This window comes from Bubalus kerabau, chromosome 10, assembly GCF_029407905.1.
Source record: "Bubalus kerabau isolate K-KA32 ecotype Philippines breed swamp buffalo chromosome 10, PCC_UOA_SB_1v2, whole genome shotgun sequence".
Taxonomy (NCBI): Eukaryota; Metazoa; Chordata; class Mammalia; order Artiodactyla; family Bovidae; genus Bubalus; species Bubalus kerabau.
In genome coordinates, this window is record NC_073633.1 from 31154321 (window position 1) to 31180408 (window position 26088).

The 26088-nt window shown below is 42.3% G+C and overlaps 2 protein-coding genes across 2 annotated transcripts; both read right to left on the reverse strand.

Moving 5' to 3' along the window:
* Nucleotides 1-3907: 3907 nt before the first annotated feature.
* Nucleotides 3908-26088, reverse strand: LOC129621124 (ribonuclease 4). The gene is made up of 2 exons (XM_055537183.1): nucleotides 25956-26088; nucleotides 3908-5158 (listed from the first exon to the last, which is right to left on the reverse strand). The coding sequence occupies exon 2, from the start codon at nucleotides 5139-5141 to the stop codon at nucleotides 4698-4700; it is 444 nt and encodes a 147-aa protein (XP_055393158.1). The 5' UTR covers nucleotides 5142-5158; nucleotides 25956-26088; the 3' UTR covers nucleotides 3908-4697.
* Nucleotides 9057-26070, reverse strand: LOC129621123 (angiogenin-1). The gene is made up of 2 exons (XM_055537182.1): nucleotides 25956-26070; nucleotides 9057-9659 (listed from the first exon to the last, which is right to left on the reverse strand). Exon 2 carries the CDS (start codon nucleotides 9639-9641, stop codon nucleotides 9195-9197), a length of 447 nt encoding a protein of 148 aa, XP_055393157.1. The 5' UTR covers nucleotides 9642-9659; nucleotides 25956-26070; the 3' UTR covers nucleotides 9057-9194.

The window sequence follows — 26088 nt, forward strand, 5'->3', positions numbered from 1 at the left end:
AGGCACATTTTGCAGATAAAGTGAGATCCTCAAATGTGTTTTCTATTAACATTTTTCTTCAAGGGCTGTTTCTAGCTAAGTCTCCTGGGCTGAATTTCTCACTGGGCCACCTTGTTATCAGAGTATCACGAAGTGTAGCAGAATATACCACCCAAAGTATGCCTCTGAGGGGAGTAACATTTGCCTCCCCAAAATATGTCTCTTTGGCAGGTGGATTATTTTGAGCTGAAAACAATTAAGGTCCAAAAGATTTTGAAAGAACATTTGACCTTCTCCCTAACTACCTAAAAGAGTTATGGACAAAGAATATCACCTGCCATTCCAGGAAACAAAGGATGTTGAGGCCATCAAGCCAGCAGTCTTTGCAGTAGTTGAATTCAGGCTGGAGATAAACAGGATACAGGCCTAGATAGTTAAGGTGTATATCAGGGAAAGATTTTGGTGAGTCTAGACTCTTGCATCTTTCTGTACAAGGAAAAGTGCTAAATTTGTTAAACTTGAGTTGCCTGGTTTTTCTTTAATTGACAGTAGTCTCTTGATATTCCAACTATTTGTGGGTTTTTTTGGGAAAAGTTCCTATATATCCTGGTTCTTCCCTTACTTCTGCAAAACAGTCCCTAGAGCTGAGAGGCTGTCTCCCAAGCTTAAGTCCTCAGTAAGTCCACTGAATAAAACATAATTCTCAACTTTTAGATTGTGAATTTTTTTCAGTCAACAGAATGTAGATAGAGGACTTATTTCAGGAAGAGAGCTATCACCATGGATAATTACAGTATAATATGAACTAGATGTGTAGACAGGGAGGTCTGTTAAAGTCTGTTAAATTTTTTTCTCTGTTCCCATGATCTCTGCAAGGCTTAACAAATATTTGTTGACCAAATGTTTGCTCCTTTCAAATTCTGCTGAATTGCTCCCTTCCCTTTGTAATCCCCGAATACTATCCCCAACTTTTGCCTCTAGCTAAAAATGTTATTTGAAGTAGCAGCTTGGTCCATTTGTCAAGTTTTAATCAGCTTTCCTGGGTATCTCCTATGTATATGGGAAATATCCATGTTGTTAAGCTTCTGTTTGTTTTTTGTTAAAAAAAATTAATAATAGAAATCTCATTTAAATGGAGTCAGGAGACCAGAAGGGGAAGCTTTCACACTCTACAAGGATAGCAGAGCCAATGGGAAGAAGGAAGATTGCCTCTTCTGGCTCAGATCTTAAGAGACTGTTGCAATTCAGCCAAAGAAAAGTCACATGCTCTTTGCTTACTGTAGCCCTCTCAACTTCTTTTTCTCCTCTATAAAAGGGTTCTCCTCTCCATTTTTGCTGAGGATTTGCATGTGTCTTACCATGGTTGCCTACCCAAAATTACAATTCTTTGCTGATCCCAAATAAACTTTTTTTTTTTTTTTTTGCTGGAAAAAAGCCTGGCGGTCTGATTGTCTTAGGGCAACACTTACCTTTGTTAATTTATTTTTTATGACAGAGGGGAACACAGACAGAACCTAGAAGGTAGAGGAAAAATTATTTTTCTTGTCCTAGAGTTAGAATATTTAGTTATATCCAGGACTTATCTTCAAAACTTGTTAGTAGCAATGCCATCTTCTTTCTTCTCTCTTTTTGGCCATGCGGGTTGACTTCAGTTCAGTTCAGTTGTTCAGTCATGTCCAACTCTTTGCGACCCCGTGGACTGTAGCACACCAGGCTTTCCTGTCCATCAACAACTCCCAGAGTTTACTCAAACTCATGTCCATTGAGTTGGTGATGCCATCCAACCATCTCATCCTCTGTCTTCCCCTGCTCCTCCTGCCTTCAATCTTCCCCAGCATCAGGGTCTTTTCAAATGAGTCAGTTCTTCACATCAGGTGGCCAAAGTATTGGAGTTTCAGCTTCAGCATCAGTCCTTCCAATGAATATTCTGGACTGATTTCCTCTAGGATGGACTGGTTGGATCACCTTGCAGTCCAAGGGACTCTCAAGAGTCTTCTCCAACACCACAGTTCAAAAGCATCAATTCTTCAGTGCTCAGCTTTATTTATAGTCTAACTCTCACATCCATACATGACAACTAGAAAAACCATAGCTTTGACTAGACGGACGTTTGTTTCCAAAGTTATGTCTCTGCTTTTTAATATGCTGTCTAGGTTGGTCATAACTTTTCTTCCAAGGAGGGTTGACTTGCAGGATCCCAATTCCTCCACCAGGGATCTAACCCATACTCCCTGCAATGAAAGCTTAGAATCCCAACCACCAGACCACCTGGGAATCCCCTTGTTTCTTCTCTTCAAATGGGAAATAAGTCATCAGGATTAGATGGGGACATGTTGGTATTTACAGAAACTCTGGTGCAATTTAAGCCCTAGCTCATTATTCCCCTGAATAATGGGGAATTGGGCACCAATAGACTGGATAGGGGTTGTCTCAGGGAACATTGTAAATCCAACTACTCTCTAGTTCTTTGGGTGAATGAAGAGGGGGAGTAAAAAGGTAAGAATTCTGGACACTTGGGTATGCAGGACTTGAGAGATGATTCTGAGAAAAGATAAAATGGCCATCATGTTCCCATACATTTCGAGAGTTTCCAGCAAGTTAGTGGTATCCACTGATGACCTAAACCAAGTAGTGGCTCAAGGAGTGTAGGAGCTGGAGGGAGACACTACTAGGGCTCATATGTGATGCTGCAAACTACAAAAGACCCATTTTATGTCTTCTAATAGCTCTTTTTCTGGGAAAAATCTCAAATTAAATTATTCTAAGAAGTCAAATGAGGGGCAGTAGTTTCTCTTCCGGAGAAGGCAATGGCACCCCACTTCAGTACTCTTGCCTGGAAAATCCCATGGACAGAGGAGCCTGGTGGGCTGCAGTCCATGGGGTCGCTAAGAGTCCGATGCGACTGAGTGACTTCACTTTCACTTTTCAGTTTCATGCATTGGAGAAGGGAATGGCAACCCACTCCAGTGTTCTTGCCTGGAGAATCCCAGGGACGGTGGAGATGCTGGGCTGCCGTCTATGGGATCGCACAAGTCAGACTGACGCGACTTAGCAGCACCAGCAGCAGTTTCTCTTCAGTTTTCAGGTGCTTCACTACCGTTAACTCAAAATAAAGTGAATGAAAGCGAAGTCACTCAGTCGTGTCCGACTCTTTGCGACCTCATGGACTGTAGCCTACCAGGCTCCTCCGTCCATGGGATTTTCCAGGCGCGAGTACTGGAGTGGGTTGCCATTTCCTTCTCCGGGGGATCTTCCTGACCCAGGGATTGAACCTAGGTCTCCTGCATTGCAGGCAGACGCTTCACAGTCTGAGCCACCGGGGAAGCTCAAAATAATTCACCTGGCAAAGTAGCACGTCTTATGAAGGACTCTTCTGAACCCCTAATTTTTTTAACAGGTGGGCAATAAAGCAGTGTAAACATAAAATGTACTAACAGGGTGAATCATATGGGTTCACACCACACACACACACATACATGAAAGGGTAACCACGTGAAGTGGTAAATATGTTACTTTGATTATAGTGATTATCTCAGGATATATATGTAAACCAAATCAAGTTGTACATCCGAAATATAAACAATATATGTCAGCTACAATTCAAATGCTTTCAGTTCAGTCCTTTCACACATACACACACTCTCTCCTTCTTTAGTAGCTAATGTCTTCATACATCTCTGTTCACCAGTTTGTTTCTAAATATTCAAAGGGAGAATGCGTGAGAATTACCTTAAGAGGAATCGTTCCCTCTGAAGCAGATGAAACAAAGCTTTGTGTGTCATGGTCACTAATATGATGGGCTTTAGTCTTGACCAGAGTTTATGAAGATATTAAAGCATGTGCATGTTTATAAACTAGAGAAGAATTAAAAGAGGATAGGAGGAAAAAAGAATCTCACACACAAGAACATAGTCTTCTTAAATACCTGGAATTGAAATTATCTTATTTTCTTTATTATAAGGAACATATGAAAAATCTTTCAGTCAGGAAGAGTGAAGGAGTCTTAATGACCTAGCACATGTTAATATTCTGACTTACTAGGGTGACTCAAAAGTTTGGGAAGGAGAAAAGAAAATTCCTTGTATCATTTCTTGATCTTATTAGATCCAAATACAGCTAGTTTGCCACATAATACAGATAGAGGTCTCACGTTGCGTGTATATATTTCCAACTTGTTAATGCTTCTCCCAAGAGCTGACTTTTAGGAATAACAAAAGCCATGTATTAAAACTTTCAAAACTCCTTGTGCTGAAGTGGGGAAAGCACTGGATGAGTAGCCTGTTAAACTAGACTTTTGTCTTAGCTTTTCTACTAACTTTTCAGTCTTAGCAAATCCCTTAACTTTGAGCTTTTGTGCACTGTAACACTAGGACCAGCATCCCAAGGGTGCCATGGTATTAGAATGAGATAGCTTAGATGAAAGGACCTTGAAATTCCTGAAATGCTATGTAATGACTGAATTCCAGATGATAAGATCAAAGATAGCAAAGCTGACCAATATTATAAAAGAAAGCATATTACAGAAGAGCCCAGATTCATTATAAGTTTGTGTCTCATCTTTCTCTGTCATGCAATGTGTTTAACAGAATGGGTTATATAAAGAAGAAAAAACAAAGAATCAGGGGAGTCGGCCTGGGACAGCTCAAATGCTTACTCATTACTATTTAAGGAGTAAGTTAAGGGCCAGCTGCTGGGCCATAACCCCTGTTGAGTGGTATCTACTTGTCAAAGTGCACAGGCACTTCCGGGTTACCCTCACAGGCAATGACAACACGTCTGGTGCTGGCCTTGGCCCGGTATCTGCAGTTGGGAGCCCTGGAGCTTCCTGTCTCCCTGCAGTCTGTGACCCTCACTACACCCTCATGGCAGTTCATCTGGCCATTCTTGCACTGAATGTTGGTGGTGCTGCAGATACTACGGATGTTCCAAAGATCTTCATGAATGAAAGTGTTGAAGCGCTTGCACTGATGTGAAGTCATCTTTCGTCTTTGCATCATCAAGTTGCAGTAGCTGTCATTGCCTCCTGTCTCATCAGGGTCCACGTGTTGCCTCAGGAATCGTTGGTACATGCGATCCTGGCCATAGGAGGGCTGTACCAGCCCTAGCCCCAGCAGGGTCAGCAGCAAGAGCAGAAGAAAGGCCTGGGTCCTCTGGAGAGCCATCACTGCCTTGGAGATGCCTAGAGAAGACCAAGGGGCAAGAAAAACCATCCCAGGTTCAATAGGAAGTGAGCAACCCAAAGCAGCAAGGAGAATTTTTGGAGCAACAGACAGGGCCTTTTTATACACATCCAGTCTAAGGTTTAGGCCCAGCTGAGTTCCTAGTTTGATACATATGGTTACTACTGTCCTTTGTTTTCAAAGATGCTGCTTCATGATGGTGGATCACACTGTGTGTGATTATAACGCTGGGGATTTGCATCTTATTCCACCTACAGCCTATCCTTAACAATAATGATCAGGATTAAACATAACTATCATTCGTTTAAATGCCACCTTCTCTGTTCATGACCACGTTTTGCCTGTGCACAGAAAGACCCAAAGCTCTGTGTCACATTGCTGTGTCTGCTGCTGCAGATACGCAATACGGAGTTAGGAGGAGAGGGAAGTAAAGGAGTTGTGGGAAGCAGGGTGGCAGGAAGAAATGATGCTCGATTTACTCCTCACCCCAGGAGCACTGGATGCAACTTCTGAAGATACACTTAGCACTTGGGTAAGAGCTTCATCACCACAATGTACTTTGCATGGTCTGTCCCAAAACTAAGTGTGCACAATTCTGTCTCCTTTCTCTCATTCTGCTTCTTTGTGACCAACAACATGGTTTAGCAACACGACTAGCTACAGAGAAGATTTTACTTTTCAAACAAGAGCATGGATGGCCTCAGTCACAGTAACCAACTGATTTAGTAAGACAAGGAAAAATACTATGAACAGAGTTCAATGTAGACATCCATGGGTGCCTCTCAAAGTTCTACCTACAACAGAAAATAAAATGATCTCCAAATCCTTCCAACACATACTTTTTGGTTAGAGCTTGCCACAAAGGCTTTCTCCACTGAATGCAACGATCTCAGTAAGAACTTCTTTTGATACAGTGGTCCCAAGGACCTAGTTCTGCCACACTAACTGTATGACCTTGGGAAAATTACTTAACCTCTCTCAGTATATTTCCTCAAAAGTAAAATAAGCATAAAGGTAATACCTACCTCTAGGAATGTTGTGAAGAAGAAATGATAAAATCATTGTAAAGTGCTTATCATAATGCCTAGCCTATGCTAAGTGTTCAATAGGGATCAGCAATGATTATTTTTAGCATTTCCATTTTTTCTTGGTTTCCTTTGTTCTCTTCATTCTGCTAAAATGACAACTATACTTAATTGCATATATTATAGGCACCCTCCTTCTTATACTGTAGAGAACCTATATTCCCAAGACATTAGAAGGCTTTTTTGCAGCTGAACTATCTCAGCTACTAGGATTTATGCTGTGTACCTACACAAATGTTCCCTCTCCAAAGTGCATGGAATTTTCTTCCTTGCCTGTCACCCTTTTTCTAAGGACTTGACAATTTTGAGTTCTTTTTCTCTTATCCTTGCAAAGTCAGCAAAACATAGTGGAATAGGATTTCAATTTCACAAATGATTGACCTAAGATAAAATGACTTGCCTGTGATTAACACTTCATTCTAAGTAGCTTTTTGGTTGTGAGAGAACACGAGATCAAGAGCAAAAAATACTAGGAAGGGCTGGCTACTCAGCTGCTAGCTCCATCAGCAAGTAGAGAAGCACCCTGTCTCACTGCCACATGATTTCCTGGGAAAATGTCATTTGTTCTAACACCAGGGTTGAGGACGCAATAATAATGCTCTAAGCAGATGTTCGGAGATGTGAAGTTTTAAAAAAAATTTTAAATTTATTTAGCTGTAGTTGTGGTGCTGTTCTGGAGCCCACTGCTCAGTAGCTGTGGTGTGTGGGCTTAGATGCTCTGGGCCACGTGGGATCTTAGTTACCTGATCAAGGATTGAATCCCCATCTGTTTCATTGCAAGGTGCATCTATTAACCACTGGACCACCAGGGAAGTCCCTGGAGATGTGAGTTTTCATAACTATGATGTGATCAATGTAGTAATGGTCCAAGCCTTTGACCTTCCCCATTGAGACCATAGGATTTCCCTGGTGGCTCAGTGGTAAAGAATCCGCCTATAATGCAGGAGATGCTGGGTTAATCCCTGGGCTGGGACGATCCCCTGGAGAAGGAAATGGCTATGCATTCCAGAATTCTTCCAGAATTCATAGGACTCCCCGGAAATCCTATGGACAGAGGAGCCTGGATGGCTAAAGTCCATGGGGCTGCAGAAAAGTCGAACACCACTTAGTGACTAAACAACAACAGTCAAGACCATAAGAGGGCAAGAGTCTGTTTGGAAGCCCCCTATACCTCAACAGATGGTACTGGTTGGAGAACCCGAGAAAGAGTTCTAGTAGTCTACTACTACCACTACTACTACTACTAAGTCTCTTCAGTCATGTCCGACTCTGTGTGACCCCATAGACGGCAGCCCACCAGGCTCCCCCATACCTGGGATTCTCCCGGCAAGAACACTGGAGTGGGTTGCCATTTCTTTCTTCAGTGCATGAAAGTGAAAAGTGAAAGTGAAGTCGCTTAGTTGTGTCCAACTCTTAGTGACCCCATGGACTGCAGCCCACCAGGCTCCTCCGTCCATGAGATTCTCCAGGCAAGAGTACCGGATTGGGTTGCCAGTGCCTTCTCCAGTAGTCTACTAAGCACTGGAAATTTCTTGCTTCCTAAGGGCCTTTTTTACTTTATAATAGTAAGACAAATTTTCCAAAAGAGTTTTGGAAAATTCTTCTCCCTACTTTGGAGAGAAATGACAATGTTTTCAATTTTGAAATAGATGAAACTTTGACCTACTCTTCCATCCCTTCCTCCATAAATTGAATACTTTCTGTGAGGCTGGGCTCTGTGTGGTACCAGGACACCAGCCTCTAACCCAGGTATTGAGGAAACAGGACTTTTGGTCCATTTCAGGACATGTAGGCATCAGGGGAGGCCACCATGGGGAATACTGTGACCATGATAGTGATTCATAAGATGGCAAAAATAATGATGCATAATTGTAGTTTATTAACTACACTCTAAATAAGATATCCGGGTATCTGTTGATTAAATTAGGTAACACCAAATTCATAGATTAATTAGCATATTTTACAAAGACTGCCTGTTAACTTAAGCTTGTATTTACTTGAAGTGAAGTGAAGTAAAGTGGCTCAGTCGTGTCCGACTCTTTGTGACCTCATGGACTGTAGCCTACAAGGCTTTTCTGTCCATGGGATTTTCCAGGCAAGAGTACCAGAGTGGGTTGCCATTTCCTTCTTGAAACCATATCAAATTGAAGAATAAAGGATAAGCTTGGAATTTTTCTATGACCTCCCCAAGACCTCAGAGTTGCCAGGCATCAGTTGATAAAGGAAAAGATTAAAGAGAAAATAAGGTAGTAATCAATTTTTTGATCTTTATATGAAATAACCATGAGAATATCCTGGGAGTGTTCCATTCAAAGCACTATCAAATTTCTTCCTGCTTAAGGGAAGAGGTGGCTATCCTGAATGGATTTTGTTATTTATGCAGGATTTCAAATGTGTGCATGTGTGTGTGTGAGAGAGAGAGGGAAAGAAAATGTAATTAATCTATTGGTATTTAGTCCCAAAGGGCTTCCCAGGTTAAAGAATCTGCCTGCCAGAGCAGAAGACACAAGAGATGTGGGTTTGATTCCTGGATTGGGAAGATCCCCTGGAGGAGGAAATGGCACTGGAAAATTCCATGGACAAAGGAGACTGGTGGGCTATAGTTCACAGGATTCCAAAGAGTGGGATATGACTGGATGACTAACACACACACCCTTTCACAGAAAGGTAAAGTGCACCCCCTGAATGCCTGAAAAGGAACTGACTGATAAGGAAAGAGGCATTGCTCTACCATCCAACCCTCTCAGGTGAACAGAGAAAATGCAGAAAGATCAATAGACCAAGAATCAGTGAGAAGACTTTGATTCTTACTGATTTGAGAGGCTTTTTATTTATGAAGCATATTGTAAAGCAGAAAAGATCAGCAGCTCATTTTCTGGATTCTGATCAATGAATGTTGCTGCAGTGTAAGGGGAAAATGCAAAGAAGGAAGAGCAGAGCCAGCTCTGGGCTAGTGGCGTGGAGTGATAAAGGACTCATCCAAGTGGACGGGCAAGCCATTTTCACAGCCGACAACAATGACTCTGGAGTCTTCTGTGGCTCCATACCGGCATGGAGGCCGGGAGGAACCTCCTTTATGCTTGCAAATGGTGACCTGGAATTCAGACTTGCTTATTCTGAGATCGCCTCTGTAAGGCTGTCCATTTCTGTCGTCACAGATGGCCTTGATGTCATTCTTGTTGCCATGAATAAAGGTGTTGCGGTCTTTGCAAGGTCTGGTCAGGCGTCGATTTTTCATCGTGTTAAAACAATATTCGTCATTCCGGCCCTTTGGTTTGGCATCGTAGTGCTGGGTCAGGAAGTGTATGTATCTATAGTCATCTTGAGCCGGGGCCACTGGGGTCAGACCCAGACCCAGTATGAAGACCAAAAACAGGGGGCTCAGGACCATGACCATCTCTTACAACAAAGGCTCCTGCCAAGGGCAAAAAGAGATGCAGTAGGGCACAGAACAGCATTGCCAAACTAGGCTAAAAGGATACAGATTTGTTTTTATGATGGGGTGCCATGAATCAGGTATCCTCTGTCACTAGGTATATCTTTTTCTTTTCCTTTCCTCAGTAGTCTCATCTGTCTTGTCAATCAATTTCTTTGGAAAGTCAATTTAAAAGTTTGCTGAACACAACTTCCAAATGCAAACAGTTTCCTATCCCTGAAGATGAGTGAAAATTTACATTTCTAACATTAAAAAATCCATTCACACTCTTTAATTCATTTATTAACTGGGTACCAGACACCATGCTAGGTCCTAGAACACAAAGACTGTTAAGACATACCAAGTGCCTCCCTAATACAGGGTGCAGCACCCACAGGGAGATCAGCCACAGGGAAGGGATCAGAGCACCAATATACAAAAATGAGACAATAAGATATACGCTGAGAGCTATGAAGATGAGGGACTTTAAGGAACCTTGAGCCCAGGGAAGGGCAATCAGAGAGGATTGTTGAAGACGGATTCCAGGGCAATCAATCCATCAGTTGATTGTGAGGAGACCAGTGAAAGTTTCACCAGGAGGTGAATGGAAGCAGAAGTAGAAGAACTAATTCCCCAAGGAGTAAGTGTTTCATGGCCAAATGTGGAATTATTACTATTTAGAAAGAACAGCGGAGAAGGCAATGGCACCCCACTCCAGTACTCTTGCCTGGAAAATCCATGGACAGTGGAGCCTGGTAGGCCGCAGTCCATGGGGTCACAAAGAGTCGGACACAACTGAACGACTTCCCTTTCACTTTTCTCTTTCATGCATTGGAGAAGGAAATAGCAACCCACTCCAGTGTTCTTGCCTGGAAAATCCCAGGGACGGGAAAGCCTGGTGGGCTGCCATCTATGGGGTCACACAGAGTTGGACACGACTGAGTGACTTAGCAATAGCAATAGCAGAAAGAACAGAGACAAGTGTGGAAGAATCTGTGTCATACTTGGGAGTGGGTCTGGGGTCAGCTCTTACAGAGAACTGGAGGGAGAGGAATTCAGGCTTACTCTTGAGAGCTTCTTGCACTGGGAAGAGTTTGGATTATTCTCAGAGAATATTTTCCAGTTTCCCTGAAGGCCTAGGTGGACAGTTACACAACAGGCAAATGGTATTATCATGTGCTTAAACAAATAAACAACAAAACACTTCAGACCTTTTAATTCAATAAAAGGCTTTATAATTTGCTGTATTGATTTCTTAACATCTTCCTCAAAAGAAGAGATAGCTGCCATCATCACTCAGGAGCAGTCAACTAAAACTGTAAAGCTCATGCATCCCAGGAATGGTGTGTCACAGACACTCAGCACAGCCAGAGAGTAAATACTGTGCTTCTTGCTGGGACATGATTTTAACTCAATGATAGATAATTAAAAATAGAATTAGACAGGCATAATTTATAACAAAATAGAAAACAAGCTTCTTATGAGCCACTAAGATTTTATTTCTTCCGAAAGTTGAGAACTGGAGCATTGCAAGATGCCTATTGTTTGTAGCAGTAGTTTCTGACTATACCATCCGTTCTTTGGAGGAAAATTGAAAGGATAGGGCCTTTTTAAAAAAACCACCATGGTCCTACTTCACATTTTGCAAAGATATGTGAATGTCTTCATGTCTAACAATAAAAAGAACTTTCCAATGTTAATTGGAAACTGATTTGTATAACTTGGTTTTTCAAATTGTTTTCCAATGAGTAACTCATCCAATTTATAATTGGCTATGTTTTCTCGTCAGTCATCACACATGCTGAGAAATTCTTAGACTGGGATAAAAATCTGATCTTCAATTTATTTTTAAATGTGCTATAATCTTTATGAATCCTAAACTTAAACAGAAGTGGTATAGTGTCATGGATATTAAATTATTAATTTTTATACTGCACTTTTCTTGTTGTAAGTCAATAAACATATTTTCATATTAAGTATTTTTGTAGCCCTTAAAGAGGCCATGAATTGTAGCACTAAACCTGTAGTGATGCTAAACAATCCTGGGAGGACAACTGTGGGTCTAGAAAGACAAAAGGATTCAGGATTCTGCTGCTTACATGGGAAGGCATGTCATAGGGTGAGCTTTCTAATCAGCCTCTGACATTGATCTGCCTTGTCTGTTTTATTGCTGTTCAGTCACTCAGTCGTGTCCAACTCTTTGCAACTCCATGGTCTGCAGCATGCCAGGCTTCCCTGTCCTTTACCATCTCCTGGAGCTTGCTCAAATTCATGGCCATTGAGTTGGTGATGCTATCCAACTGTCTCATCTTCTGTTGTCTCCTTCTCCTCCTGTCTTCAATCTCCCTGCAGTCCAACGGACTCTCAAGAGTCTTCTCCAACACTACAGTTCAAAAGCATCAATTCACTGGCTCAGCTTTCTTTATGGTCCCGAGCTCACATCCATACATGACTGCTGGAAAAACCATAGCTTTGACTATACAGACCTTTTTCAGCAATGTGATATCTCTGCTTTTTAATATGCTATCTAGGTTTGTCATAGCTTTTCTTCCAAGGAGCAAGTGTGTTTTAATTTCATGACTGCAGTCACCATGCACAGTGATTTTGAGCTCAAGTAAATAAAATCTGTCACTGTTTCCATTTTTTCTCCATCTATTTGCCATGAACTTATGGGACCAGATGCCATCCTAGTTTTTTGAATGTTGAGTTTTAAGCCAGCCTTTTCACTCTCCTTTTTCACCTTCATCAAGAGGTGTTTTAGTTCCTCTTTGCTTTCTGCCATTAAAGTGGTATCATGTGCATATCTGAGGTTGTTGATATTTCTCCCAGCAATCTTGATTCCAGCTTGTGCTTCCTCCAGCCCCACATTTCACATGATGCACTCTGCATATAAGTTAAATAAGCAGAGTGTCAGTATACAGCCTTGACATACTCCTTTCCCAATTTTGAACCAGTCCATTATTCCATGTCTGGTTCTGACTGTTGCTTCTTGACCTGCATACACATTTCTCAGGAGGCAGGTAAGGTGGTCTAGTATTCCCATCTCTTTCAGAATTTTCCAGGTTGTTGAGATCCACACAGTCAAAGGCTTTAGTGTAGTCAATGAAGCAGATATAGATGTTTTTTTCTGGAATTTCCTTGCTTTTTCTATGATCCAGTGGATGCTGACAATTTGATCTCTGGTTTCTCTGCCTTTTCTAAATCCAGCTTGTACATCTGGAAGTCCTCAATTCATGTACTGTTGAAGGCTAGCTTGAAAGATTTTGAGCATTACCTTGCTAGCATGTGAAATGAGCCCAATTGTACAGTAGTTTGAACATTCTTTGGAACTGCCCTTTTTTGACATTGGAATGAAAACTGACCTTTTCCTGTCCTGTGGCCACTGCTGAGTTTTCCAAATTTGCTGGCATAATGTGTGCAGTACTTTAACAACGTCATCTTTTAGGATTTGAAGTAGCTCAGCTGGAATTCCATCACCTCCGCTAGCTTTGTTTGTAGTGATGCTTCCTAAGGCCCACTTGACTTCACACTCTGGGATGTTTGGCTCTAGGTGAGTGCTCACTCCATCGTGGTTATCTGGGTCATGAAGACCTTTTTCTGTATAGTTCTTCTGTATATTCTTGCCACCTCTTATTAATCTCTTCTGCTTCTGTTAGGTGCATACCATTTCTGTCCTTTATTGTGTCCATCTTTTCATGAAATGTTCCCTTGGTATCTCTAATTTTCTTGAAGAGATCTCTAGTCTTTCCCATTCTACTGTTTTCCTCTATTCCTTTGCATTGTTCAGTCAGGAAGGCTTTCTTATCTCTCCTTGCTATTCTTTGGAAATCTGCATTCAGATGGGTATCTCTTTCCTTTTCTCCTTTGCCTTTCACTTCTCTTCTTTTCTCAGCAATTTGTAAGGCCTCCTCAGACAACCATTTTGCCTTCTTGCATTTCTTTTTCTTTGGGATGGTTTTGGTCATTATGTCCTGTAAAATGTGACAAACCTCTGTCCATAGTTCTTCAGGCACTCTGTCTACCAGATCTAATCCTCTGTCTACCAGATCTAATCCTTTGAATCTATTTGTCACTTCTATTGTGTAATCATAAGGAATTTGACTTAAGCTTACATTGCATTTTTCAGTCTGCTGGGTGTGTTTTCTCTATTTTCTTGAAAAAGTTTTCCAGCAATCTCTGAAAGATAAATTTAACATCCCAACCTTCACAGAAAGGAAAAGTCTGCCCCCTGTTACCTGAGATGGAAATGACTGATAAGGAAAAAGGCATTGCTCTCCCATCCAACCCTCTCAGGGGGAAACTGAATAGAGAAAATGGGGGAAGATCAATAGACCAGGGATCATTGAGGAGACTGATTCATGCTGATTTCAGAGAATTTTAATTTATGAAGCATATTGTAAAGCATAAAAGAAAAGATCAGCAGCTCATGTTCTGAGTTCCTAGCAATGCATGTTGCCATAATGCAAGGGGGAAATGCAAGGAAGGAAGAGCAGAGCCAGCTCTGAACTACGGTCTTGGAGGGATAAAGTTCTCCTCAAGGTGGATGGGAAAGCCATCTCGACAGCGAATAACAATGACCCTGTTTGCTCTGAAGGCTCTATACCGGCATGGAGGCCGGGAGGACCCTCCTCTATGCTTGCAGGTGGTGACCTGGAAGGCAGACTTGCTTCTTCTAAGACCATTTCTGTAAGGTTCTCCATTCCTATCATCACAGACGGCCCTGATGTCATCCCTGTTGCCATGAATAAAGGTGTTGTTGTCTTTGCAGGGTCTAGTCATTCCTCGTCTCTCCATCATGGTATTACAGTATCTGTCATCATGGCCTGTTGGTCTAGGATCATAGTGCTTCCTTAGAAATCCCCTGTACCCCTCATTTTGGGCCAGGGTTTGTGGGGTCAGGGCCAGATCCAGCATGAAAACAAAAAACAGGGGGCTCAAGACCATGACCATGTCTTCCAACAAAGGCTCCTGCAAAGGGCAAAAGGAGATTAAGTAGGGGACAGAACAGCATCGCCAAATTAGGCTAAAAGGGCAAGGACTTTTCTCTCTGACAAGGTATCATGAGTCAAGTATCCTTCATCACTACTTAGTGATATTCTTTTCCTTTTCTCGTTAGTTTCATCTGTTTTGTCTATTGATTCCTTTAAAAAATCCATTTAAAAGTCTTCTGAACACAACTCCAGCCTCAGCTGAACTTTTGTATCCCTGAGGATCACTGAAAATGTACCTTTCTATCAGTTGTAACATTACAAAATCCATTCACACTCTTTAATTAACTTATTAGCTAATTTAATAACAAACACTATATAAGTCCCTACTGGATACCAGGCACCATGCTAGGTCCTGGAAGACAAAGACCATTAAGACACATCAAGTGCCTCTGTAATATGGGATGTGGCATCCATGGGGAGGGGATGGGAGCACCAGTTTACTGAGATGAGACAGTAAGATAGATGCTGAAAGCTATGAAGAAGAGGACTTCTTTGGAACCTTGAATCCCAGGGAAGGGGCGATCAGAGGATTGTTGAAGACAGATCCCAGGCACTCAGATCAATCCATCAGTTGACTGTGAGGAGAGCAGTTGCACCCTGAGGTGCTGAGGTGAAGGAAAGCAGACCTAATTCCCCAAGAAATAGGTGGTTCATGGCCAAAGGTGGAATTATTATATAAACTACCATACAGTCATGCTCATTTCACATTCTAGCAAGTTATGCTCAAAATCTTTCAAGCTAGGCTTCAGCAGTATGTGATCCTAGAACTTCCAGATGTACAAGCTGGGTTTCAAAGAAGCAGATGAACCAGAGATCATAACACTCTAATGACAGAAAGTGAAGAGGAACTAAAGAGCCTCTTATTGAACATGACAAAGCTAGCTTAAAACTCAATGTTAAAAAGACTAAGATCATGGCATCTGGTCTCATCACTCTACGGCAAATAGAAGGGGGAAACGTGGAAGTAAGTGACAGATTTTAATTTTCTTGAACTCCCAAATCACTGCAGATGGTGACTGCAGCCATGAACTAAAAAGACACTTGCTTCATCCTCTAGCCCTTACAGAGGACTGGAGGAGGAGGAACTCAGGATTATTCTTAGGAGCTTCTTGCACTGGGAACAAACAGGATGATTCTCAGAGGATATTTTTCAGTTTCCCTGAATACATACCTACGCTGATACACAATAGGCAAATGGTAGTACCATGTGGTAAAACAAGCAAACAAAATACCTTAGATCTCTTCATCAAATCAAAGGCTTTATAATTTCCTGTATTGATTTCTTAATATCATCTTCAAAAGAAGAAGCCTGCTATCTCCTCTCAAGAGCAGACAACTCAAACTGTAAAACTCAAACATTTTAGGAATGGTGTGTCACAGACACTCAACACACCCAGAGAGCAAATACTGTGTTTCGTCCTGGGGCACAATTTTAACTCAGTGACAGATAATTAAAAATAGAATTAAATAGGCATAGAATATAATAAAATAGATAACAAATTTCTTACAAGTCACTAAGATTTTATGTCTTCTGAAACTTGAGAACTGAAAGATATTTGTTGTCTGTAGCAGGTGGTTTCTGCTCTACCTTCAATTCTTTGGAAAAAAATGTGACAAACAGGGCCTTTTTATAAACCACCATAGTCTACGCCACATCTCACCAAATATATGTGAATGCCCTCACATCCAACAATAAAAATAACTTTCCATTGTAAATTGGAAACTGATTTTTATAATTTTTGTTTTTCAAATTGTTTTCCCATGAGTAACTCATTCATTATTGGCTATGATTTCTTGGCAATTATCACACATGCTGAGAAATTCTTAAATGGGACAAAGATTTGACCTTCAATTTATTCTTAACTGTACTATAATCTTTATGAATTCTAAATTTAAAAATAAAAGGTATAGAGTCATGGATATTAAATTATTTTTATATTGTGCTTTTTTTACGTGTAAATCAATAAACATATTTTGATGTTAAATATTTTTATAGCCCTTAAAGAGACCACCAATTATAACACCAAACCTGTAGTGATGCTAAACAGTCCTGGGAGCACGACTGTGACTCTAGAAAGACAAAAGGATTCAGGATTCCGCTGCTTACATAGGAAGGCACATGAGCCTACATAGGAAGGTTGAGACAAATGATCTCTCTTTCTAATTGGCGTCTGGCATTGATCTACCTTGTCTGTTTTATCTTATCTATAGACAAATTTGGTATACTACCAAAGAATTACCAAATTATACCCTAAGATTCTTTGGTCATTCCTCAATACTGAAAGAAAGAAATAGCCTCCGAAATGGTTTCCATTAATTAGGCATATAAGAGTATCATTTGTAATAGAATCAGCAAAAGTATTTTGGGGAGGTTAACGAGAATCCCATGGACGAAGGGACCTGGAAGGCTACACAGTCCATGGGGTCGCTAAGAGTCGGATAGGACTGATCGACTTCACTTTCACTTTTCACTTTCATGCATTGGAGAAAGAAATGGCAACCCACTCCAGTGGTCTTGCCTGGAGAATCCAGGGACGGGGGAGCCTGGTGGGCTGCCGTCTATGGGGTCGCACAGAGTCGAACACGACTGAAGCGACTTAGCAGCAGCAGCAACAAGAAAGTGGTAGACGACTGGGAGACTCACGCCTAAAAGAATAACAAGCCGTCCTACGGGGCCACTGCTCCGCCACAGCCGCTGGGCTGCCATGCTCCCCGCGCACTGAGCTCTTTACCTTTTTACGTGGTGTTTCAGTCTCCTGGGTGTGTTTTCTTTTTCTACTTTTTTGGAAGACACTTTTCTTGAATTGTAATCAGTTAAGTCTCCTGCTCTGCAATGCACAAATATTGCCTTTTAACGTCAAAAGGAGTTGTAGAATGGCAGGCTATCAAGGTTGAAAGTATCCTTAATGGTCACACTGTGAACAGAGGCCAGAATCCGAGTTAACAAATTTAGTAGAACCTGAGCTGGTAGTACCCCAAAGAGTCATTAGGTGGCAGTGGTGGATAGGAATGTTGTCTCCCTTCCTTGGTGGTAACTGTGGGTCCTTGTAGGCAGAATCAGTATTGTACAGGGAATATTGCTGATCACAGAAGACGGTGTAAGCTGGCAGGCCTGGCCACAGTCTCTGTCCAAACACTCTATGCCTTAGATATTAAGACCAAGGACACCTCACTAGATACGAGTGTCAAAACAAAAGTCACAAAGCTCAGGATATCACAAATAAAGATTTAGCTGTCATCAGGTTTCATGCCTGCTATTCCCAAACCATTATTCATGGGATCTTAAGCAAACAATTACCTATTTACTTATAAATGTTTATTGCACCCCACTCAGTCACTCAGTCGTTACCGACTCTCTGTGACCGCATGGATCCTGGCCCACCAGGATCTTCTGCCACAGCATTATTCTGGCAAGAATACTGGAGTAGGTTGCCATGCCCTCCTCCAGGATAACTGTTTCCTACTGGCGCATAATCTACAACAGGGCAGAGAGCATATTATTCACCTTGAATCATATCACATGCCTCACAGCACACCCACAATATATATATATTTTTTAATGACTGATTACATTTTCCTCTCCAAACCTAAATTTGCTTATCTATAAAATGAGAGTTGCTCACTGTAAAAGTCTGAAATTCCGTGGTTCTCATTAAGGCATCAGGGAACGTTTCTAGTTTCATAGCAAATGTCCAGTGACCATGGAATTATAAAGATAAGTTTGTATGGATTTATTCGGTGGCACAGCCACCAGCTGAAAGAAAGAGATGATAGGATGATGTGAGCCCAGTCTCATTGGTATGTATCTTCCCTTAAGGCTCAGGATGTAAGCCCAGCCCTCTTCACCTCTAGTTAAGGCACTGACCCTACCTCAGGCCTTGGCACCCTAAAAAGGTACTTGTTTATTGGGAGGTTGAAGGCCTTCATGGTCCAGTCTGGGGAGGTAAAGGAATATCCTTATTTCTGATTTACAAAATTTGCAAAATTCATCCTGTAACAACTCAGCTGAAGTTTGCTTAGACTTATTGTAATTTTGTGGAGAAGGAAATGGCAACCCACTCCAGTGTTCTTGCCTGGAGAATCCCAGGGACGGTGGAGCCTGGTGGGCTGCAGTCCATGGGGTTGCTGAGGTCGGACACGACTGAGCGACTTCACTTTCACTTTTCACTTTCATGCATTGGAGAAGGAAATGGCAACCCACTCCAGTGTTCTTGCCTGGAGAATCCCAGGGACGGGGAAGCCTGGTGGGCTGCTGTCTCTGGGGTCGCACAGAGTCGGACACGACTGAAGTGACTTAGCTTAGCTTATTGTAATTTTGACTCCCTGAGACATCCAGAAACCAAACCCCAACAAACACACTATGGCCACCTCTATCTAACATCTGCTCCCCCACTTCACACATTGTTTTCAATTCTCACATGTTTGCAATTCTAAACTTCTGGAAACAAGAGGTAAGATGGAATTGGGAAAAAACAAATAAGAGACAGAATGTTTGTGGTACAGAAGTGAATCTGCCTAGGCAAATGGTACAGAGCCTCACATTTGGTCAAGGATAGTTAGACTCCTTTACACAGATCCTTCAGGACCCAAGCACATAATTGGCAGTGGAATTTATTTCAAATATACTTTAGATTTTTATCCTGTGTCTCAAACTAATCCCTTGGTCTTTATAAAAAGTAACATTCTTGTCCTCTCCAACAGGCAGTATTTCGTATTCAAGGGAGCCATCAAACTTCATGTACCAGAGAATTACCCCAACCTTTGATGATGAGTAATTATGGTCAGTGCACCTTCTTTTGATCTTGGGGTGTGTTCCACTTTGCTTTCAAAGAGCACCCAAAACTTGCTTTCTTCCTTTTCTGCTGTACCACACAGCTTGTGGAATCCCGGTTCCCTGACAAGGAATTGAACCCATGCCTTTGGCAGTGAAAACATAGCATAGTCCGCTTGGATTGCTAGGGAAATCCTCCAAAATTTTCTTAAAGAAGTTAGCAGGGAAGTTTACAAGTAAACAGAGATTGGACTTCCCTGGTGATGCAGTGGTCAAAGCCCGACACTCCCATGCCTGGGGCCGGGGCTTGATCCCCGGTCAGGGGACTAGATCCCTCATGCCACAACTAGGAGTGCCAGCGCCACAACCAAAGATCCTGCGCACTGCCGCAAGGACTGACGATCCCTGTGCCACAGCTAACACCTGGGGCAGACAATAAATAAATAGATATTTAAGAAAAAGAAAACGAAGAGCTAAAAATACACTTTCTGTTTCTTTTCTTGTTCAGCGTCATACAAAACCTATATTGCGGAGGTAGGGGTGAGATGGGGCTCCAGATACCCTTCAGCAAACAGCTTTCCCCAGGCTTTGGGGAATTTATCACAATTTAGAAATCTGTCCTAGCCCTCCACTTGCTCCCTGCTGCTGCTGCTGCTAAGTCGCTTCAGTCGTGTCCGACTCTGTGCGACCCCAGAGACGGTAGACCAACAGGCTCCCCCGTCCCTGGAATTCTCCAGGCAAGAACACTGGAGTGGGTTGCCATTTCCTTCTCCAATGCATGAAAGTGAAAAGTGAAAACGAAGTCACTCAGTCGAGTCCAACCCTCAGCGACCTCATGGACTGCAGCCCACAAGGCTCCTCCACCTGTGGGATTTTCCAGGCAAGAGTACTGGAGTGGGGTGCCATTGCCTTCTCCTCCACTTGCTCCCAGTGGCACTAATTTGCCTTTATCTACATATAGGATATCCCCCAAAGAAATCTGTTTTCATTTTAAACTTTGGAATCTAATTCATTTTCTTCTGAATTCGTGAGCTTGGGCCCAGAGGCTTTAAAATACGGGAAAATAGTTTCATTAAAATGGATGGATGGCTATAGTATATAAACAAAAAACAGACAAGTAAAACAATGGATTACCCAGATGGAAGAATCTTACAAAAATCTGGAAGTTTCCCTCCAACTGCAGAGGGGTTCCAGCTATTTGTTCCTGGAGATGGGTTCCAGCCAAGTGAATCTGGAGGTCCCTCCTGGTTCTGATCACACAGTGATCAGATGAACAGGGTGGAGAGACCAGGTCTGAAAATTCCCAACCCTGAGAGTGACACACAAACCAAGGACACTGCTCTTGAACAAACAATGAGAGTCATTCACCTCTTCCCTGGGCATGATTTGGTCAACTATTAACCCATATTTGGATTAGAGATTTGTTCTAGGAGGCAAAGTTTGATAAATGTGGCCTTTTGTCCCCGAGTTGGCTTTTTCTGACATCCCTGGTTCTTACTCCTGCCCAAGACAGGATTGAGGTTTCATTGTTCCCATGCAATATCTGGATCCCAAAGATGTTGTTTCTTGGGCCAGTTCCAAGAACTTCCTTCTAGAAGCCTGCAGAGAAGATGGGGTCCCCCAGGAGGATGCTGCTCCACTGTACTTTCTGTTTACCCACAGAATTTGGTATCATGAACAGGTGCTAAGTAGGTTTTATAGAACCGGGAAAGCACTTCCAGAGAAGGTTATGTGATAGCTGTTAGCACCCTGCACCTGACCTCAACCTCCCATCTGTTAACCTTCAGAAATATCCTTATCATATTCTTGGGCTTCTCTTTCCTTTCATCTTTACCTGTCCACAAATGACTGTGAGTGTCTAATTTTCTGCTGTAAAATTGAATAACTCCACCATCAATGCAAGAGAAGGCAATGGCAAACCCACTCCAGTACTCTTGTCTGGAAAATCCCATGGGCAGAGGAGCCTGGTAGGCTGCAGTCCATGGGGTTGTGAAGAGTCGGACATGACTGAGCGACTTCACTTTCACTTTTCACTTTCATGCACTGGAGAAGGAAATGGCAACCCACTCCAGTGGTCTTGCCTGGAGAATCCCATGGACAGAGGAGCCTAGCAGGCTACAGTCCATAGGGTCACACAGAGTTGGATGCAACTTAGCAGCAGCAGCAATCTGTCCATAGAACTGACAATGCCAAAAGCAAGTTGGTGAATAATGAATGATTACTTTTATTCTAATTGTTTTTCTTTTCACCTTGGTACAATGAGGTGATTAAAACAGGAAACAAGATTTTGAAATAAAAAGAAAATTTTACTATTTCATTAAAATGCATCTAAATGCTTACTAATATGCCAGATACTAATATACAGATTCAAATTTGGAAAACTCAGCAGTGGCCACTGGACTGGAAAAGGTCAGTTTTCATTCCAATCCCAGAGAAAGGCAATGCCAAAGAATGTTCAAACTACTGCACAATTGCACTCATCTCACAGGCTAGTAAAGTAATGCTCAAAATTCTCCAAGCCAGGCTTCAACAGTAGGTGAACTGTGAACTTCCAGATGTTCAAGCTGGATTTGGAAAAGGCAGAGGAACCAGACATCGAATTGCCAACATCCGCTGGATCATCGAAAAAGAAAGAGAGTTTCAGAAAAACATTTACTTCTGCTTTGTTGACTATGCCAAAGCCTTTGACTGTGTGGATCACAACAAACTGTGGAAAATTCTTAAAGAGATGGGAATACCAGACCACCTGACCTGCCTCCTGAGAAACCTGTTTGCAGGTCAAGAAGCAAGTTAGAACTGGACATGGAACAACAGACTGGTTCCAAATCAGGAAAGGAGTATGTCAAGGCTGTATATTGTCACCCTGCTTATTTAACTTCTATGCAGTGTACATCATGTGAAATGCCAGGCTTGATGAAGCACAAGCTGGAATCAAGATTACCGGGAGATAATGGCAGAAAATGAAGAGGAACTAAAGAGTCTCTTAATGAAAGTGAAAGAGGAGAGTGAAAAAGTTGGCTTAAAACTCAACATTCAGAAAACTAAGATCATGGCATCCAGTCCCATCACTTCATGGCAAATAGGTGGGTAAACAATGGAAGCAGTGAAAGACTTTATTTTTGGGGGCTCCAAAATCACTGCAGATGGTGACTGCAGCCATGAAATTAAAAGACGCTTGCTCCTTGGACGAAAAGCTATGACCAACCTAGATAGCATATTAAAAAGTGGAGACATTACTTTGCTGACAAAGGTCCATCCAGTCAAAGCTATGGTTTTTCCAGTAGTCATGTATGGATGTGAGAGCTGGACTATAAAGAAAGTTGAGTGCCAAAGAATTGATCCTTTTGAACCGTAGTGTTGGAGAAGATTCTTGAGGTCCCTTGGACTGCAAGGACATCAAACCAGTACATCCTAAAGGACATCAGTCCTGAATATTCTTTGGAAGGACCGATGCTGAAGCTGAAACGCCAATACTTTGGCCACCTGATGGGAAGAACTGACTCATTTGAAAAGACCCTGAATCTGGGAAAGATTGAAGGCAGGAGGAGAAGGGGATGACAGAGGATGAGATGGTTGGATGGCTTCACAGACAGGATGGATATGAGTTTGAGTAAGCTTCAGGAATTGGTGATGGACAGGGAAGCCTGGTGTGCTGCAGTCCATGGGGTCTCAAAGAGTCGGACACAACTGAGCAACTGAACTGAAATGCTTACTCAAAATGCCTACAATGAGAAGCTACAGTTAACCTTCCATATCCACAGGTTCCCCATCCTCAGATTCAACCAACTATGGACCGAAAATATTTGAAAAAAAAATTCTAGAAAGTTCTAAAAAGCAAAATTTTAAATTCACTGTGTCCCAGCAACTGTTTACATAGTATTCACATTGTATTAAGTATTATAAGTAATCTAGAGATAATTCAAAGTATAGGGAGGATGTGTGCAGATTATTTATTAGTACAAATACTATGTCATTTTATATAAGGGGCTTGAGCATCGGGTTTAGGTCCCTTGGCAAGTCCTGGAACTAATTCCTGTTGAATACTGAAGGACTACCCATAATCTATGATTAATGAATGCTATATCTTTTTGTCAGTAACTTCAACAGATGGGAAGTGCCTTGGTGGCCCAGACCCCAAAGCGTCTGCCTGCAATGTGGGAGAGCCAGTTCGATCCCTGTGTTGGCAACATTTCCCTGGAGAAGGAAATGGCAATCCACTCCAGTACTCTTGCCTGGAAAATCCCATGGATGGGGGAGCCTGGTAGGCTACAGTTCATGGGGTCACAAAGAGTCGGACACGACTAAGTGACTTCACTTACCTTACCTTCAATAGATGGGAGACAATTGCACTGCCAATTGAAAAAAATGCTCATATATTAAAAAATGTTCTGACAGCTTGAACGTAAAGCCATCCCCTTTATTTTGAAATGTCTTTCACTCTCTCCTTCAAACCAATAGTTTGCCTGCACAAAGGCACAGGAAGCACGGGTTCTCCTTCTATGGACTTAGTGCTAGTGTACTTTGCCCTTTATACAGAGAACATATGTTTAGTTCTGTCCTCTAGGGTAATTATAAAAGTAGGTGATGGAGGGAAGAGATTAATCTATAAATTCCTTCACAACAAAAAATTTTAGGTCTCTAAGTGTGAAACTTATCTAGTAACAGAAGTCAATGGTTAAAGGAGGATGAAGCCCACATGGAAATAAGGATTACCCTTCTACCTCCAGGAAGCAGAAAACACTATTGAGGGCGAATGGGGACAAAGTCCTACTGGCCTACCTTTATTTCCAAATAAAAACAAACATTAAACATTCAGTTTTCAACAGACTCTGGATTTTGTGCCCATTTGCTCTTTCGCAATTGGAGAAGGAAATGGCAACCCACTCCAGTACTCTTGCCTGGAAAATCCCATGGACGGAGGAGCCTGGTAGGCTGCAGTCCATGGGGTCGCTAAGAGTCGGACACGACTGAGTGACTTCACTTTCACTTTTCACTTTCATGCATTGGAGAGGGAAATGGCAACCCACTCCAGTGTTCTTGCCTGGAGAATCCCAGGGACGGGGAAGCCTGGTGGGCTGCCGTCTATGGAGTCGCACAGAGTCAGACACGACTGAAGCGACTTAGCAGCAGCAGCAGCTCTTGCCCAGGTATTTCAGTGTGTTCTGAGAATAGCTGACCAGAGACTGTTTGCTCAAATACAGATTCAAAAGAGGGGTTTCACCAGCCTGCTGTGGTCCACTTTCTCAACCATCTAATTTATGAATCATGCTGGCAAATGCTTCTAACAGTAACTGGGTAAACCTCTTAGCTTTGACTGCTTATACATTCACATCTGCTCTTTTAACAATATCCAGAGCCATTCCTCTTTTTCTAGAATGATTTTCCCAAGCCAAACTAATTTGGCTCAAAAGAGGATGTTGAGGGTGGGGAGGAAAGTTATGGAAAGTTATGGAAAGTTACCAGGAAAAGCACAATAAACAAAAGTAGGGTTGTTATGCAACTTAAGTCTTTGGCTTCTCCAGTTGGCAAGAGTTTGTAGAAATTTGGTCATCATCTTCTTCCCGGTACAGCAAGGGAGACGTTCTTACAAATGGAGGTTTCCCTTATAAATGTAAATGTTTCTTGTTACAAAAAGGTAACTCCTAGTAGGTTTTCAGGATTTTCTCCTTGTCTACTGTTTTTTAGAAAACAACCAAGTTTAAACAACCAAGTTTAAATAATATGCCAAAGAGACATTTTGGGGTGGCAAATTCTGCTCCCCTACAGCTCACTTGAGATTTCCCCAGGCCCCCAAATGCTGTTGAAAATCGCTTTTACTGTCCTTCCTAAGTAAGCCTGTGTCGTTATCATTTGGTGTGCTGTCACAGAATAAGAAAGTTGAGGATCCCAAGGTTCCACTAAGAAAGTTTAGAGAAGAGGTTGTTGGCGAAGTGTCTCAAAGAATTTCACAATTCAGGCTGAAGATGGGTTAAGGGGGAGAAGACAGAGGAGAAAAGGAAAACACGAGTTCCCAAATGTCAAGTTATGGTTGCAAAAACTTGACAAGTTAGGGTTCGTAAATCTGGCGATCATCCTGTTTTCCTAAGGAAGTGTAGCCCTCCTCGGATTTCCCTTCCGTTCACCAATTCTGCGGTCACGCTTAGAGCCTATGTTCTAGGCCACAGGCATTTCATGTTGGCAGCTCTCCTCAGCTGCAGAAAATAAGCAGCGGAGTAGGAATGTGGGCTGGAAGAGCGCATGGCAACCCACTCTAGTATTCTTGCCTGGAGAATCCCAGTCCGAGGAGCGGGGTGGGTCACAGTCCGTGGGGTCGCAAAGAGTCGGACACGACGGAGAGACTGTACACAGGAATGTGGGATCCCTAACTGTAGAAGAACTTTCCTTCCCATTCCTCAGCCCCTCCAGTCCGCAAACGCCTCCCCACAGAACTCCATACTGTCTCTGCTAAAAAGGGACTCCCTTGCCCAAACTCCCGGATAAAGCTACCAAAAAAGGAGTAGAGGAGGAGATGAATGAGCGGGAGTGTGAACCTACCTCGGCCTCGGAACAAATCTGCAGAAATGGGCAAGACGGTGGAAACAGAAGTTTTTCTCACCCGCTTCTTCTTCCCTGTAACGACGACGTCGAGTCGGAAGAAGATGCAGAGAGGTGGAGAAGGGTCCGGGTG

What these genes read in the sequence shown, in the direction of transcription:
- LOC129621124 (XM_055537183.1), bottom strand. Translation starts at nt 5,141, where the DNA reads ATGGCTCTCCAGAGGACCCAGGCCTTTCTTCTGCTCTTGCTGCTGACC.
- LOC129621123 (XM_055537182.1), bottom strand. Translation starts at nt 9,641, where the DNA reads ATGGTCATGGTCCTGAGCCCCCTGTTTTTGGTCTTCATACTGGGTCTG.